The sequence below is a fragment of the Salmo salar genome, unplaced genomic scaffold (genome assembly GCF_905237065.1).
Source record: "Salmo salar unplaced genomic scaffold, Ssal_v3.1, whole genome shotgun sequence".
Lineage (NCBI taxonomy): Eukaryota > Metazoa > Chordata > Actinopteri > Salmoniformes > Salmonidae > Salmo > Salmo salar.
The window spans coordinates 1-14,414 of record NW_025547299.1 but is presented as its reverse complement, the minus strand read 5'-3'; the positions used below and the strand labels follow the sequence as shown (position 1 = coordinate 14,414).

At 45.6% G+C, this 14,414-nt stretch overlaps 1 protein-coding gene across 1 annotated transcript; it reads left to right on the top strand.

The window, feature by feature from the left end:
- Positions 1–627: 627 nt before the first annotated feature.
- On the top strand, positions 628–13,786 carry LOC123731772 (low affinity immunoglobulin gamma Fc region receptor II-b; the record flags this gene model as incomplete). The annotated part of the gene is given in 4 exon segments (XM_045711173.1): positions 628–832; positions 7,950–7,994; positions 13,322–13,597; positions 13,761–13,786. Coding segments are annotated over 4 exon segments (381 nt in total), but the record flags the coding sequence as incomplete, so codon positions are not given.
- Between the last annotated feature and the right edge of the window lie 628 nt (positions 13,787–14,414).

Below are 14,414 nucleotides of genomic sequence, written 5' to 3'. Positions count from 1 at the left end.
CTACTCCCTAGACCCTACTCCCTAGACCCTAACCCCTACACCCCTACTCCCTAGACCCTAACCCCTACACCCCTACTCCCTAGACCCTACTCCCTAGACCCTACTCCCTAGACCCTACTCCCTAGACCCTAACCCCTACACCCTACTCCCTAGACCCTACTCCCTAGACCCTACTCCCTAGACCCTACTCCCTAGACCCTACTCCCTAGACCCTACTCTCTAGACCCTACTCCCTAGACTCTCAAGCCTTTAGCTCCTCCTCCCTATAATAGTGGCTGATAGTAGGGGTTAGGGGTCAATCCTCTCAGATCTACAGTAGTGACTGATAGTAGGGGTTAGAGGTCAATCCTCTCAGATCTACAGTAGTGACTGATAGTAGGGGTTAGAGGTCAATCCTCTCAGATATACAGTAGTGACTGATAGTAGGGGTTTTGAGGTCAATCCTCTCAGAATAACACAGTTTAACGGACATGACCCAGAGGTGGGAGAAGTGGCAATGAAGAAATATACAGCGGTAGAGGAAGTATAGACAAAATAATCTAGTCTCTCTTCCTCGGTTTCATCACGTCATCTGCAGGGCCTAGTGTGTGGTCAGAACAGGAAGGAGGAGGAGTACTGTCTATAACTGGAGATCAGTCTCACTCAGAACTCACACCACTCTGCTGGCTACTCTGTTAGTAGTCTACTGTTTCCTCCTCTAGGGGGGTCAGGGTCTCAGTGTGTCAGAACAGGAAGGAGGAGGAGGAGGGTCTATAAGTCTATAACTGGAGATTACAGAGTCTCACTCAGCATCAAGACATGAGAGAACTGACACCACTCTGCTGGCAGCTCTGTAAGTACTCTCTCTCTCTGTCTCTCTCTCTCTCTCTCTCTCTCTCTCTCTCTCTCTCTGTCTCTCTCTCTCTCCCCTCTCTCTCTCTCTCTCTCTCTCTCTCTCTCTCTCTCTCTCTCTCTCTCTCTTTGTCTGTGTGTCGCGGCAGGTGAGATGGAGCACATCTGTCTTATACTCTGTGATTATCTGGTTTAATATCTGTATAGTTTAATATCTATATAGTTTAATATCTATATGGTTTAATATCTGTATAGTTTAATATCTGTGTGGTTTAATATCTGTATGGTGTAATATCTGTATAGTTTAACACCTCAGCCACGCTCAAGGTCATAAACGATATCTTAACCGCCATCGATAAGAAACAATACTGTGCTGCTGTTTTCATTGACCTGGCCAAAGCTTTCGACTCTGTCAATCACCACATCCTCATCGGCAGACTCAACAGCCTTGGTTTCTCAAATGACTGCCTCGCCTGGTTCACCAACTACTTCTCTGATAGAGTTCAGTGTGTCAAATCGGAGGGCCTGTTGTCCGGACCTCTGGCAGTCTCTATGGGGGTGCCACAGGGTTCAATTCTCGGGCCGACTCTTTTCTCTGTATACATCAACGATGCCGCTCTTGCTGCTGGTGAGTCTCTGATCCACCTCTACGCAGACGACACCATTCTGTATACGTCTGGCCCTTCTTTGGACACTGTGCTAACTACCCTCCAGACGAGCTTCAATGCCATACAACTCTCCTTCCGTGGTCTCCAACTGCTCCTAAATACAAGTAAAACTAAATGCATGCTCTTCAACCGATCACTAGCACGCGCTCCAGCAGGTATATCTCTCTGGTCACCCCCAAAGCCAATTCCTCCTTTGGCCGCCTCTCCTTCCAGTTCTCTGCTGACAATGATTGGAACGAACTACAAAAATCTCTAAAACTGGAAAACTTATCTCCTTCACTAGCTTTAACCTGATATGGATAGGGGGCAGTATTTTCACGGCCGGGTGGAAAAACGTGCCCTTATTAATCTGGTCACTATTCTTGCCCAGAAACTAGAATATGCATATAATTAGTAGATTTGGATAAAAAGCCTCTAAAGTTTCTGAAACTGTTTGAATGGTGTCTGTGAGTATAACAGAACTCATATGGCAGGCCAAAACCTGAGAAGATTCCATACAGGAAGTGCCCTGTCTGACCATTTCTGGTCCTTTAAGGTTATCTCTATCGAAAATACAGTATCTCTGCTGTAACGTGACAATTTCTAAGGCTTCCATAGGCTCTCTGAAGGTGCCAGAAAGTGGACTGAGATCTCTGCAGTCTCTGGGCAGGGTTCAGCAGCTCTGTTTGTGAGTGGACAGCCTAGTGGCTCAGAGCCTGGAGATGCACTGCGCACGACAGTACTCCATGTTTTTCTTCACCTGTTTGAATGAAAACAACATCGTCCGGTTTGAATATTATCGCTATTTTATGAGGAAATTGATTTTAAACAGCGTTTGCTTCTAAGTAAGGTAAAGGAACATTTTGAAATGTTTTGTCACGATACGCGCCCGCACGTCACCGTTCGAATAGTGACCTGAACGCACGAACAAAACGGAGGATATTTGAACATAACTATGGATTATTTTGAACCAGAACAACATTTGTTGTTGAAGTAGAAGTCCTGGGAGTGCATTCTGACGAAGAACAGCAAAGGTAATCCAATTTTTCTTATAGTAATTCTGATTTAGTGAACGCCAAACTTGGTGGGTGTCAAATTAGCCAGCCCGTGATAGCGAGCTATCTACTCAGAATATTGCGAAATGTGCTTTTGCCGAAAAGCTATTTTAAAATCTGACACCGCGATTGCATAAAGGAGATCTGTATCTATAATTCTTAAAATAATTGTTATGTATTTTGTAAACGTTTATCAAGAGTAATTTAGTAAATTCATCGGAAGTTTTTGGTGTGTATGCTAGTTCTGAACAGCACATGCTAATGTAAAAAGCTGGTTTTTGATATAAATATGAACTTCATTGAACAAAACATGCATGTATTGTATAACATAATGTCCTAGGAGTGTCACACACATGAAGTTTTGAAAAGATGTTACCTTTTTAACCCTTCGAAACAGCCCCCTATGACCCCAATTTAACCTGTTTAGGATAGGGGGCAGTACTTCCTGCATGAAATCTTCTCAAGGTTTTGGCCTGCCATATGAGTTCTGTTATACTCACAGACATCATTCAAACAGTTATAGAAACTTGAGGGTGTTTTCTATCCAAAGCCAATAATTATATGCATATTCTAGTTACTGGGCAGGAGTAGTAACCAGATTAAATCGGGTACGTTTTTATCCGGCCGTGCAAATACTGCCCCCTATCCCCAACAGGTTAATGCCACACGGTCAAGGTCAAGGTTAGGCTTGCACAGATCGGGAGGACCTCAGGAACGTTCCTGAGGTTGAATTGTGCTTCTAACCCTAACGGTTCTCCCGCTGTCACCCAAAATCACCTAAAATTTAGGGCCAGGCTTCATTTTGGGCCTACTTTTTTCACGGTCGCTGTGCTCAGAGCGAGCTACGGTCAAGCGGGGCATCTCGTTGAACTCGGCACGGCCTAGATATTATGGTGATGCCATTGCAGGCTACTTTTTTCACCGTCGCTGCGCTCAGAGCGAGCTACGGTCAAGCGGGGCGTCTCGTTGAACTCGGCACAGCCTAGAGATAATGGTAATGCCATTGCAGGCTCTGTGTGTCTTTAAGTACCGCACTCTGTCACTCCATCCTTGCTGTGTTCGTGTGTGTGTGTGTGTGTGTGTGTGTGTGTGTGTGTGTGTGTGTGTGTGTGTGTGTGTGTGTGTGTGTGTGTGTGTGTGTGTGTGTGTGTGAGAGAGAGAGCTTTTCTTTGACATCTGTTGGGAGAAATGACTGATTTGCAGTTCATGAGGGTTGCCTAATCACACATATGAAGTTTTGAAAAGATCTGACCTTTTTAACCCTTCGAAACAGCCAGAATGACCCCAATTTAAGGCACTTCCGGTTGACACAGGAAGCTGAAAGTGAACACATATCCTCCATGGGGTAGGTTCTTACAGAATTATGAGTTTTAAATCTTTATGTTAAGAACTGACTGATTTACAGAGGGTTGAATGTGTGTGATTTCAGAAAATCACAGAAAATCACAGAAAATCACAGAAATCTCACAGAGCTCCGAAACCCACCTTAACGGATTCGTCTGAACATGCTGCAACTGGATCTGTAACTTTTTTGAAAAAATAAAATTTCTTTGAGCATCACCAATTGTACATTGTACTATTTCTCGTAATTTACGATAAATAAATGGCTAGTTCTTTTTTTCCTGACACCGTAGGTTCATGTACTTTGACGTGAAGTGGTCAAATTAGCGCTCTATTTTCGTTTTTGACCTTTCATCCCAGAGAAATGGTCTTAACTCAAAAAGCATCGACGCCATCTTGTTTCTGGGCTAACAACCCATTAGGCCAAACCTACGCTCACCAAGTTTCGTCTGTGAAGTCTTTTCCATTTAGGAGAAATTGCCATGTCGTGATTGGTGATATTTGTATATTTGCAATAAGATTCCATTCGCCATCTGGTGGAATTTACCGGGACAAAATTTTAACATTTTATAAAACGGAAACCGAATGTTCGTGAGACTTTATTTGATGACTTCCCGGAAGATCTTGCCCTGGTACACGGCCCGACGCCATCGTGCAAATTTTAAAAACCAGTCACGGACATCTAGTAAGGGTCCGTACATTTGCAATATGGAGATTCTCATCGATCATACAGCAAATGCCGAAAAGTGCCCTTCATGTATGGTAAGGCAATAAATAGGCCATACTTCAGTGATTTTTGCAATTTGAGTGAAGGATGCTTTGTTGCGAAATAGGAAGCCTATTCTAGATTTGGATTGGAGATGCTTAATGTAGTAGTAAAACTATTTAGTAAAACTAAATGCATGCTCTTCAACCGATCGCTGCCTGCACCTGCCCGCCCGTCCAGCATCACTACTCTGGATGGTTCTGACTTAGAATATGTGGACAACTACAAATACCTAGGTGTCTGGTTAGACTGTAAACTCTCCTTCCAGACTCACATCAAACATCTCCAATCCAAAGTTAAATCTAGAATTGGCTTCCAGATTTGTACCTTGTCAGCTGGGGGATTTGAACTTAAAACCTTTCAGGTTACAAATCCAACGCCGCTAACCACTAGGCTACGCTGCCGCCCGGCATGGAACTCCCATCTTTTTAGCGCAGGTGAACAGCAAACCTGGTATTTAAGTGTAAGTAAATTGTAAAGTCTTCTGTCTGTAATGTATTTTCATTATATGTCGGACCCCAGTAAGAGTAGCTGTCTCCATGGCATCAGACCCCAGTTAGATTAGCTGTCTCCATGGCATCAGACCCCAGTAAGACTAGCTGTTGCCATGGTATCAGACCCCAGTAAGACTAGCTGTCTCCATGGTATCAGACCCCAGTAAGACTAGCTGTCTAGATGGTATCAGACCCCAGTTAGACTAGCTGTCTCCATGGTATCAGACCCCAGTAAGACTAGCTGTCTAGATGGTATCAGACCCCAGTTAGACTAGCTGTCTAGATGGTATCAGACCCCAGTAAGACTAGCTGTCTCCATGGTATCAGACCCCAGTTAGACTAGCTGTCTCCGTGGTATCAGACCCCAGTTAGACTAGCTGTCTCCATGGTATCAGACCGCAGTTAGACTAGCTGTCTCGATGGTATCAGACCCCAGTTAGACTAGCTGTCTCCATGGTATCAGACCCCAGTTAGACTAGCTGTCTCCCGTGGTATCAGACCCCAGTTAGACTAGCTGTCTCCATGGTATCAGACCGCAGTTAGACTAGCTGTCTCGATGGTATCAGACCCCAGTTAGACTAGCTGTCTCCATGGTATCAGACCCCGGTAAGACTAGCTGTCTCGATGGTATCAGACCCCAGTTAGAATAGCTGTCTCCATGGTGTTAGACTAGCTGTCTCCATGGTGTTAGACTAGCTGTCTCCATGGTATCAGACCCCAGTTAGCCTCTCTGGGCTAGGCGGGACGAAATCGTCCCACCTACGCAACAGCCAGTGTAATCCCGTGGCGCGATTTTCAAATACCTTAGAAATGCTATTACTTCAATTTCTCAAACATATGACTATTTTACACCATTTTAAAGACAAGACTCTCGTTAATCTAACCACACTGTCCGATTTCAAAAAGGCTTTACAACGAAAGCAAAACATTAGATTATGTCAGCAGAGTACCCAGCCAGAAATAATCAGACACCCATTTTTCAAGCTAGCATATAATGTCACAAAACCCCAGAAGACAGCTAAATGCAGCACTAACCTTTGATGATCTTCATCAGATGACACACCTAGGACATTATGTTATACAATACATGCATGTTTTGTTCAATCAAGTTCATATTTATATCAAAAACCAGCTTTTTACTTAGCATGTGATGTTCAGAACTAGCATACCCCCGCAAACCTCCGGTGAATTTACTAAATTACTCACGATAAACGTTCACAAAAAGCACAACAATTATTTTAAGAATTATAGATACAGAACTCCTTTGTGCAATCGAGGTATCCGATTTTAAAATTGCTTTTCGGTGAAAGCACATTTTGCAATATTCTGAGTACATAGCCCAGCCATCACGGCTAGCCATTTAGACACCGACCAAGTTTAGCCCTGACCAAACTCCGATTTACTATTACAAAAGTTTGATTACCTTTGATGTTCTTCGTCAGAATGCACTCCCAGGACTGCTACTTCAATAACAAATGTTGGTTTGGTCCAAAATAATCCATCGTTATATCCAAACAGCGGCGTTTTGTTCGATGCGTCAAGACACTATCCAAAGTGTAAATCAGGGTCACGAGCATGGCGCAATTCGTGACAAAAAAATTCTAAATATTCCATTACCGTACTTCGAAGCATGTCAACCGCTGTTTAAAATCCATTTTTATGCCATTTTTCTCGTAAAAAAGCGATAATATTCCGACCGGGAATCTGCGTTTAGGTAAACAGACAAAAGAAAACAAAGCATTCTGTTGACGCGGGCACGCGCCTGAGTCTCACAGTACTGTGACCAGCCACTACCCAAACGCGCTACTTTTTTCAACCAGAGCCTGCAAAGCCACGATTCAGCTTTTTGCCGCCTTCTGAGAGTCCATGGGAGCCGTAGGAAGTGTCACGTAACAGCAGAGATCCTCTGTAATGGATAGAGATAATCAAGAAGGGCAAGAAATTGTCAGACAGGCCACTTCCTGCATGGAATCTTCTCAGGTTTTGGCCTGCCATATGAGTTCTGTTATACTCACAGACACCATTCAAACAGTTTTAGAAACTTTAGGGTGTTTTCTATCCAAAGGCAATAATTATATGCATATTCTAGTTTCTGGGCAGGAGTAGTAACCAGATTAAATCGGGTACGTTTTTTATCCAGCCGTGTCAATACTGCCCCTAGCCCTAACAGGTTAGACTAGCTGTCTCCATGGTATCAGACCACAGTTAGACTAGCTGTCTCCATGGTATCAGACCCCAGTTAGACTAGCTGTCTCCATGGTATCAGACCCCATACTACCATTCATTTGTATGGATTACCTTCAGATGAAGGTTTAATATCTATATATATCTCCATACTTCCATTCATTTGTATGGGTTACCTTCAGATGAGTCCTGTGACACTTGTGGGGGTCGTGAGAGCAAAACACACTTTCTACAGCAGATGAGTAAGGCCATCGTAGGGGATGTGTTGGAGTGAAAGCAAAAAAATAGATACCTCTTAAACAGAATGATTTTGTTGGGGATGTTTGTATTATGTTAATTAGATTGACGCACAAATGTGTCACTATACTATTAAGGAAATTAATATCTGTGGTACAGCCCAGTGTTTACATCATGTACCATAGTGATAGTTCTCTCTGTGTGTTTCAGTGTTTACACCATGTACCATAGTGATAGTTCTCTCTGTGTGTTTCAGTGTTTATATCATGTACCATAGTGAAAGTTCTCTCTGTGTGTCTCAGTGTTTACATCATGTACCATAGTGATAGTTCTCTCTGTGTGTTTCAGTGTTTACATCATGTACCATAGTGATAGTTCTCTCTGTGTGTTTCAGTGCTGTTGAGTACACTGGTATACTGTAGCCTCGGACAAGGTGGAGGTGAGTACATTTATCTATATTCATCACCTGTTCTATAATAGTAACATTTATCTATATTCATCACCTGTTCTATAATAGTAACATTTAACTATATTCATCACCTGTTCTATAATAGTATCATTTCTTCCTGGTCTCTTCATTGGTTCTTCATGTCTCCAGTCCTTATTCTCTTAGTAAAGAAGGTTCCATAAAGGTTCCAATTGTTCTAGCTGCTCTCAGAAATGTTATTCTGTGATGTGAGATACAGACTGAAATAGCTACATATTGACTATAGCCTCTTCCTCATTGATTCCCCGGCGTTTCAGGTGGTACTGGGGATTCCCCGGCTGGCCAATCACAATCCTAAGATTTCGTGGAAACAGAGGGCTTTTAAGGGGTGGTTGAAGGAGTGCTCGGGCAGATGTATAGGGGTTTCCATCGGTGCGACTACGTTGGAGAGTCCAGACCAAGTCTCTACCGTGCACATTCCCTCAGAGTATGCTGATTTGGCTATCGCCTTCAGTAAAACGAAGGCGACTCAATTACCACCTCATCGACGAGGAGATTGTGCGATAAACCTCCAGGTTAACGCTGCACTTCCCAGGAGTCACGTGTATCCCCTGTCTCAGGAAGAGACAGTGGCTATGGAAATATACGTCACTGAGTCCTTGAGGCAGGGATACATTCGGCCATCCAAATCACCTGTCTCCTCGAGCTACTTTTTTGTGAAGAAGGAGGGAGGTTTGCGCCTGTGCATTGACTATAGAGGTCTAAATTCCATCACGGTGGGCTTCAGTTACCCGCTACCTCTCATCACTGCGGCGGTGGAGTCATTTCACGGGGCACGCTTCTTCACAAAACTGGATCTCAGGAGCGTGTACAATTTGGTGCGTATCCGAGATGGGGACGAGTGGAAAACCGCATTTAGTACCACATCTGGCCATTATGAGTACCTCGTCATGCCATATGGGTTGAAGAATGCTCCAGCCGTCTTCCAATCCATTGTGGACGAGATTCTCCGGGACCTGCTCGGTCAGGGTGTGGTGGTGTACATCGATGACATTCTGATCTACTCCGCCACACGCGACTGTTGGAGCATGACCTGTACGTCAAAGCCGAGAAATGTGAGTTCTCCAAACAAGCCGTCTCTTTTCTGGGGTATCACATTTCCACATCCTGGGTGGTGATGGAATGTTACCGCATTTCGGCCGTGCGTAATTGGCCGACTCCGACCATGGTTAAGGAGGTGCATCGGTTCTTAGGGTTTGCCAATTACTACCGGACGTTTATCCGGGCTTTGGGCAGGTGGCGGCTCCCATTACCTCACTGATGAAGGCGGGGCCGGTGCGGCTGCGGTGGTCGGCGGAGGCGGACAGAGCCTTTTGTCGGCTGAAAACTCTGTTTACCGATGCTCCAGTGCTGGCGCATCCGGACCCCTCTTTGCCATTCATAGTGGAGGTGGATGCGTCCGAGGCTGGGGTTGGAGCCGTGCTGTCATAGCGCTCGGGCTCGCCCCCGAAGCTTCGCCCCTGTGCTTTCGTTTCTAAGAAGCTGAGTCCGGCGGAGCGTAACTATGATGTGGGGGACAGGGAGTTGCTGGCTGTGGTAAGGGCCCTGAAGGTGTGGAGACATTGGCTTGAGGGGGCGCGACACCCTTTTTTCATCTGGACTGATCACCGTAATCTGGAGTACATCCAGGCGGCGAGGAGACTGAACCCTCGTCAAGCCAGGTGGGCTGTGTTTTTCACGAGATTCCAGTTCACTATCTCGTACATACCAGGTTCCCGGAACATCAAGGCCGACGCACTGTCTCCACGACACCGAGGAACGGTCCACCGACACCACTCCCATACTTTTGCTGGAGGCTCCGGACTGAGGAGCATCGCTGGAGGCTCCAGACTGAGGAGCGTCGCTGGAGGCTCCGGACTGGGGAGCATCGCTGGAGGGTCCGTACTGGTGAGCGTCACTGGAGGCTCTGTACTGGTGAGCGTCACTGGAGGCTCCGGACGGAGGAGCGTCGCCGGAGGCTCCGGACTGGGAAGCGTCATTATCGGTTCCGGACTAGTGACCGCTGCTGCTGGCTCCATGCCATGGATAATCTCTACAGGTTCCGCGCCATGGATCATCACCGGAGGCTTCATACCATGGATGATCTCTACAGGTGCCGGGCCATGGATTATTCCTACAGGCTTCGTGCCAGGGTTTATCCCTACAGGCTCTGGACCATTTATAATCCCTTCAGGCTTTTTGCGAAGGATTATTTCTACAGGCTCCGGGCCATGGATTACCTCTCGAGGCTTCGTGCCATGGAACATCCCTACAGGCTCCGGGCTATGGATCATCACTGGAGGCTTCGTGCCATGGGTCATCTCTATAGGCTTCAGACCATCGCTTATCACTGGAGGCTTAGATCGTGGAGCTGAAACAGGTCTCACCGGACTAGGAAGACGCACTGAGGACCGAGTGCTCAAAAGCAGGCACCGGCCTTACTGGGCTACGGAGGCGAACTGGAGGGAGAGTGCGAGGAGCAGGCACAGGACGTACTGGATTATGGAGGCGCACTGGAGGGAGAGCGCGATGAGCAGACACAGGACGTACTTGGCTACGGAGGCGCACTGGAGAGAGAGCGCGGGAGGCAGGCACATGCTCACCACAATAAGCACAGAGAGTTGGCTCAGGTCTCAGTCCTGGCCCAGCCAAACTCTCCGTGTGCCCCCCCCAAAAAAACGTTTTGGGGTTCCTCCCGTTCTTCCCCGGTAGGCTCCGATATCTCTCTATCACTTGCCCCCAAGTCCAGTTTCTCCTTTCCATCCACTCCTCATGTGACCAGGTGTCCATTTCTGCCTGGGCAAGCCGCTTGATCCAATCATGGTGGGTAGTTCTGTAACGTGGGTCGTATAAAGGGGTCCAAGGCGCGGCGTGTAGAGTGCTCATATTTACTTTAATGATAATACTTAACAAAAACAACAAAACGACAGCCAAAAGTTCCGTCAGGTGATAGTCACAAAATGGAAAACAACTACCACAAAACCCCATAGACAAACCCCATCTTAAATATGATCTCCAATTAGAGACAACACGAACCAGCTGCCTCTAATTGGAGATCATCCAAAACTCAACCTAGAAATAGAAAAACAAGAACAAAACAGAAACAAAAACATAGACTGCCCACCCATATCACACCCTGACCTAACTAACCAGAGAAAACACAGCTCTCAGTCAGAGCGTGACACTATATACAACCTATTGACTCCCCCAAACTACCTCCTACCTACCCTACATAACCCTACACTAACCCTACCTACCCTACACTAACCCCTACCTACCTACCCTACACTAACCCTACACTAACCCTACCTACCCTACACTAACCCTACATAACCCTACACTAACTCTACATAACCCTACCTACCCTCACTAACCCTACCTTCACTACACTAACCCTACCTACCCCTACACTAACCCTACCTACCCCTACACTAACCCCCACCTACCCTATACCAACCCTATCTACCCTCACAATAACCCTACCTACCCCTCCCCAACCCTACCTACCTTACACTAACTCTTTCTACCCCTACACTAACCCAACATACCAATAAACTAACCCTACCTACTCTACACTAGCCCTACCTACCCCTACACTAACCCTACCTACTCTACACTAATCCTACCTACCCCTACACTAACCCGACCTACTCTACACTAATCCTACCTACCCCCACATTAACCCTACCTACCCTACACTAACCCTACTTACCCCTTCACCAATCCTATCTACCCCTACACTAACCCTACCTACTCTACACTAATCCCACCTACCCCTACACTAACCCCTCCCTACCCCTACACTAACCCAACCTACCACTACACTAACTCTTCCTACGCCTACATTAACCCTATCTCCCCCTACACTAACCCTACCTACCCCTACACTAACCCTACCTACCCTACACTAACCCCTACCTACCCTGCACAAACCCTACCTGCCCTACACTAACCCACCTGCCCCTACACTAACCCCACCTACCCCTACACTAGCCCTACCTACCCCTACCTAACCCTACCTACCCTACCTAACCCTACCTACCCTACACTAGCCCTACCTGCCCCTACACTAACCCCACCTACCCTACACTACCCCTACCTAACCCTACACTAACCCTACCTTCCCCTACACGAACCCCTACCCACCCCTACACTAACCCTACCTGCCCTACACTAACCCTACCTACCCTACACTAACCCTACCTACCCTACACTAACCCTACCGGTCCCTGCACTAACCCTACCGGTCCCTACACTAACCCTACCTACCCTACACTAACCCTACCTACCTACTCTAAACTATCCCTACCTACCCCTACACTAACCCCACCTACCCCTACACTAACTCTACCTACCCCTACACTAACCCTACCTACCTTACACGACAGAGATGTCTCTATATTTACAGGGTCAAACATGTCACCATTTGTGTATCTAGGTGTAATAAAGCCTTGTCTCCAGGTCTCAGGATAGTATCCTACCCTCATCACCAGGTTAAACAGCTAGAGATTAGCCTCTCTCTGCTGTGTTTCAGTATATCTGTTAGAATATAAAGCCTTGTCTCCAGATCTCAGGATAGATGGGGACAGAAAGGACTGACTCCTTGCTGTCCCCAGTCCACCTGGCCGTGCTGCTGCTCCAGTTTCAGCTGTTCTGCCTGCGGCTATGGAACCCTGACCTGTTCACCGGACATGCTACCTGTCCCAGACCTGCTGTTTTCAACTCTCTAGAGACAGCAGGAGCTGTAGAGATACTCTGAATGATTGGCTATGAAAAGCCAATTGACATTTACTCCTGAGGTGCTGACCTGTTGCACCCTCGACAATCACTGTGATTATTATTATTTGACCCTGCTGGTCATCTATGAACATTTTAACATCTTGGCCATGTTCTGTTATAATATCCACCCGGCACAGCCAGAAGAGGACTATCCACCCTCATAACCTGGTTCCTCTCTAGGTTTCTTCCTAGGTTCTGGCCTTTCTAGGGAGTTTTATCTAACCAACGTGCTTCTACACCTGCATTGCTTGCTGTTTGGGGTTTTAGGCTGGGTTTCTGTACAGCACTTTGAGATATCAGCTGATGTAAGAAGGGCTTTATAAATAAGTTTGATTCGAAATTTGATTTAGTATCACTAAGTTAAACATCTTGAGAATAGGTTCTCTGCTGTGTTTCAGCATCTCTGTTCCAATACAGGCTTTACTGCTCTTGAGGGCCTATATTTAATAATCCTCTCTCACTCTCTCTTTCTCTCTTTCTCTTTCTCTCTCTCTCTCTCTGTCTCTCTGTCTCTTTCTCAGATCTCTCTCTTCCAGCCTCTCTGAGTGTCAGTCCTGACAGATCTCAGTTCTTTGAATATGAGTCTGTCTCTCTGAGCTGTGAGGTTCAGGGGAACTCTGCTGGATGGAGAGTGGTGAGGAACTCAGAGAGAGGAAACCTTTCAGAGTGTAGTACTGACTGGGGAAAACAACAAGGGTCTTCATGCACCGTGTCACTAATACCATCAGACAGTGGAGTGTACTGGTGTGTGTCTGGGTCTGGAGAACACAGCAATGCTGTCAACATCACAGTACCTGGTATGTCCACAAACACCATCTACTAACATTATAGTGTTTAGTGGTTCATCTGGTTTCAGATAGCTGATGTTATGTTTATATATGATGTTTATATATTATATACAGCTGGAGCTGTGATCCTGGAGAGACCTGTTTATATATGATGTTTATATATTATATACAGCTGGAGCTGTGATCCTGGAGAGCCCTGTTTATATATTATATACAGCTGGAGCTGTGATCCTGGAGAGACCTGTTAATATATGATGTTTATATATTATATACAGCTGGAGCTGTGATCCTGGAGAGACCTGTTAATATATGATGTTTATATATTATATACAGCTGGACCTGTGATCCTGGAGAGTCCTGTTTATATATGATGTTTATATATTATATACAGCTGGTGCTGTGATCCTGGAGAGACCTGTTTATATATGATGTTTATATATTATATACAGCTGGAGCTGTGATCCTGGAGAGACCTGTTTATATATGATGTTTATATATTATATACAGCTGGTGCTGTGATCCTGGAGAGACCTGTTTAAATATGATGTTTATATATTATATACAGCTGGAGCTGTGATCCTGGAGAGACCTGTTTATATATGATGTTTATATATTATATACAGCTGGTGCTGTGATCCTGGAGAGACCTGTTTATATATGATGTTTATATATTATATACAGCTGGAGCTGTGATCCTGGAGAGACCTGTTTATATATGATGTTTATATATTATATACAGCTGGTGCTGTGATCCTGGAGAGACCTGTTTAAATATGATGTTTATATATTATATACAGCTGGAGCTGTGATCCTGGAGAGACCTGTT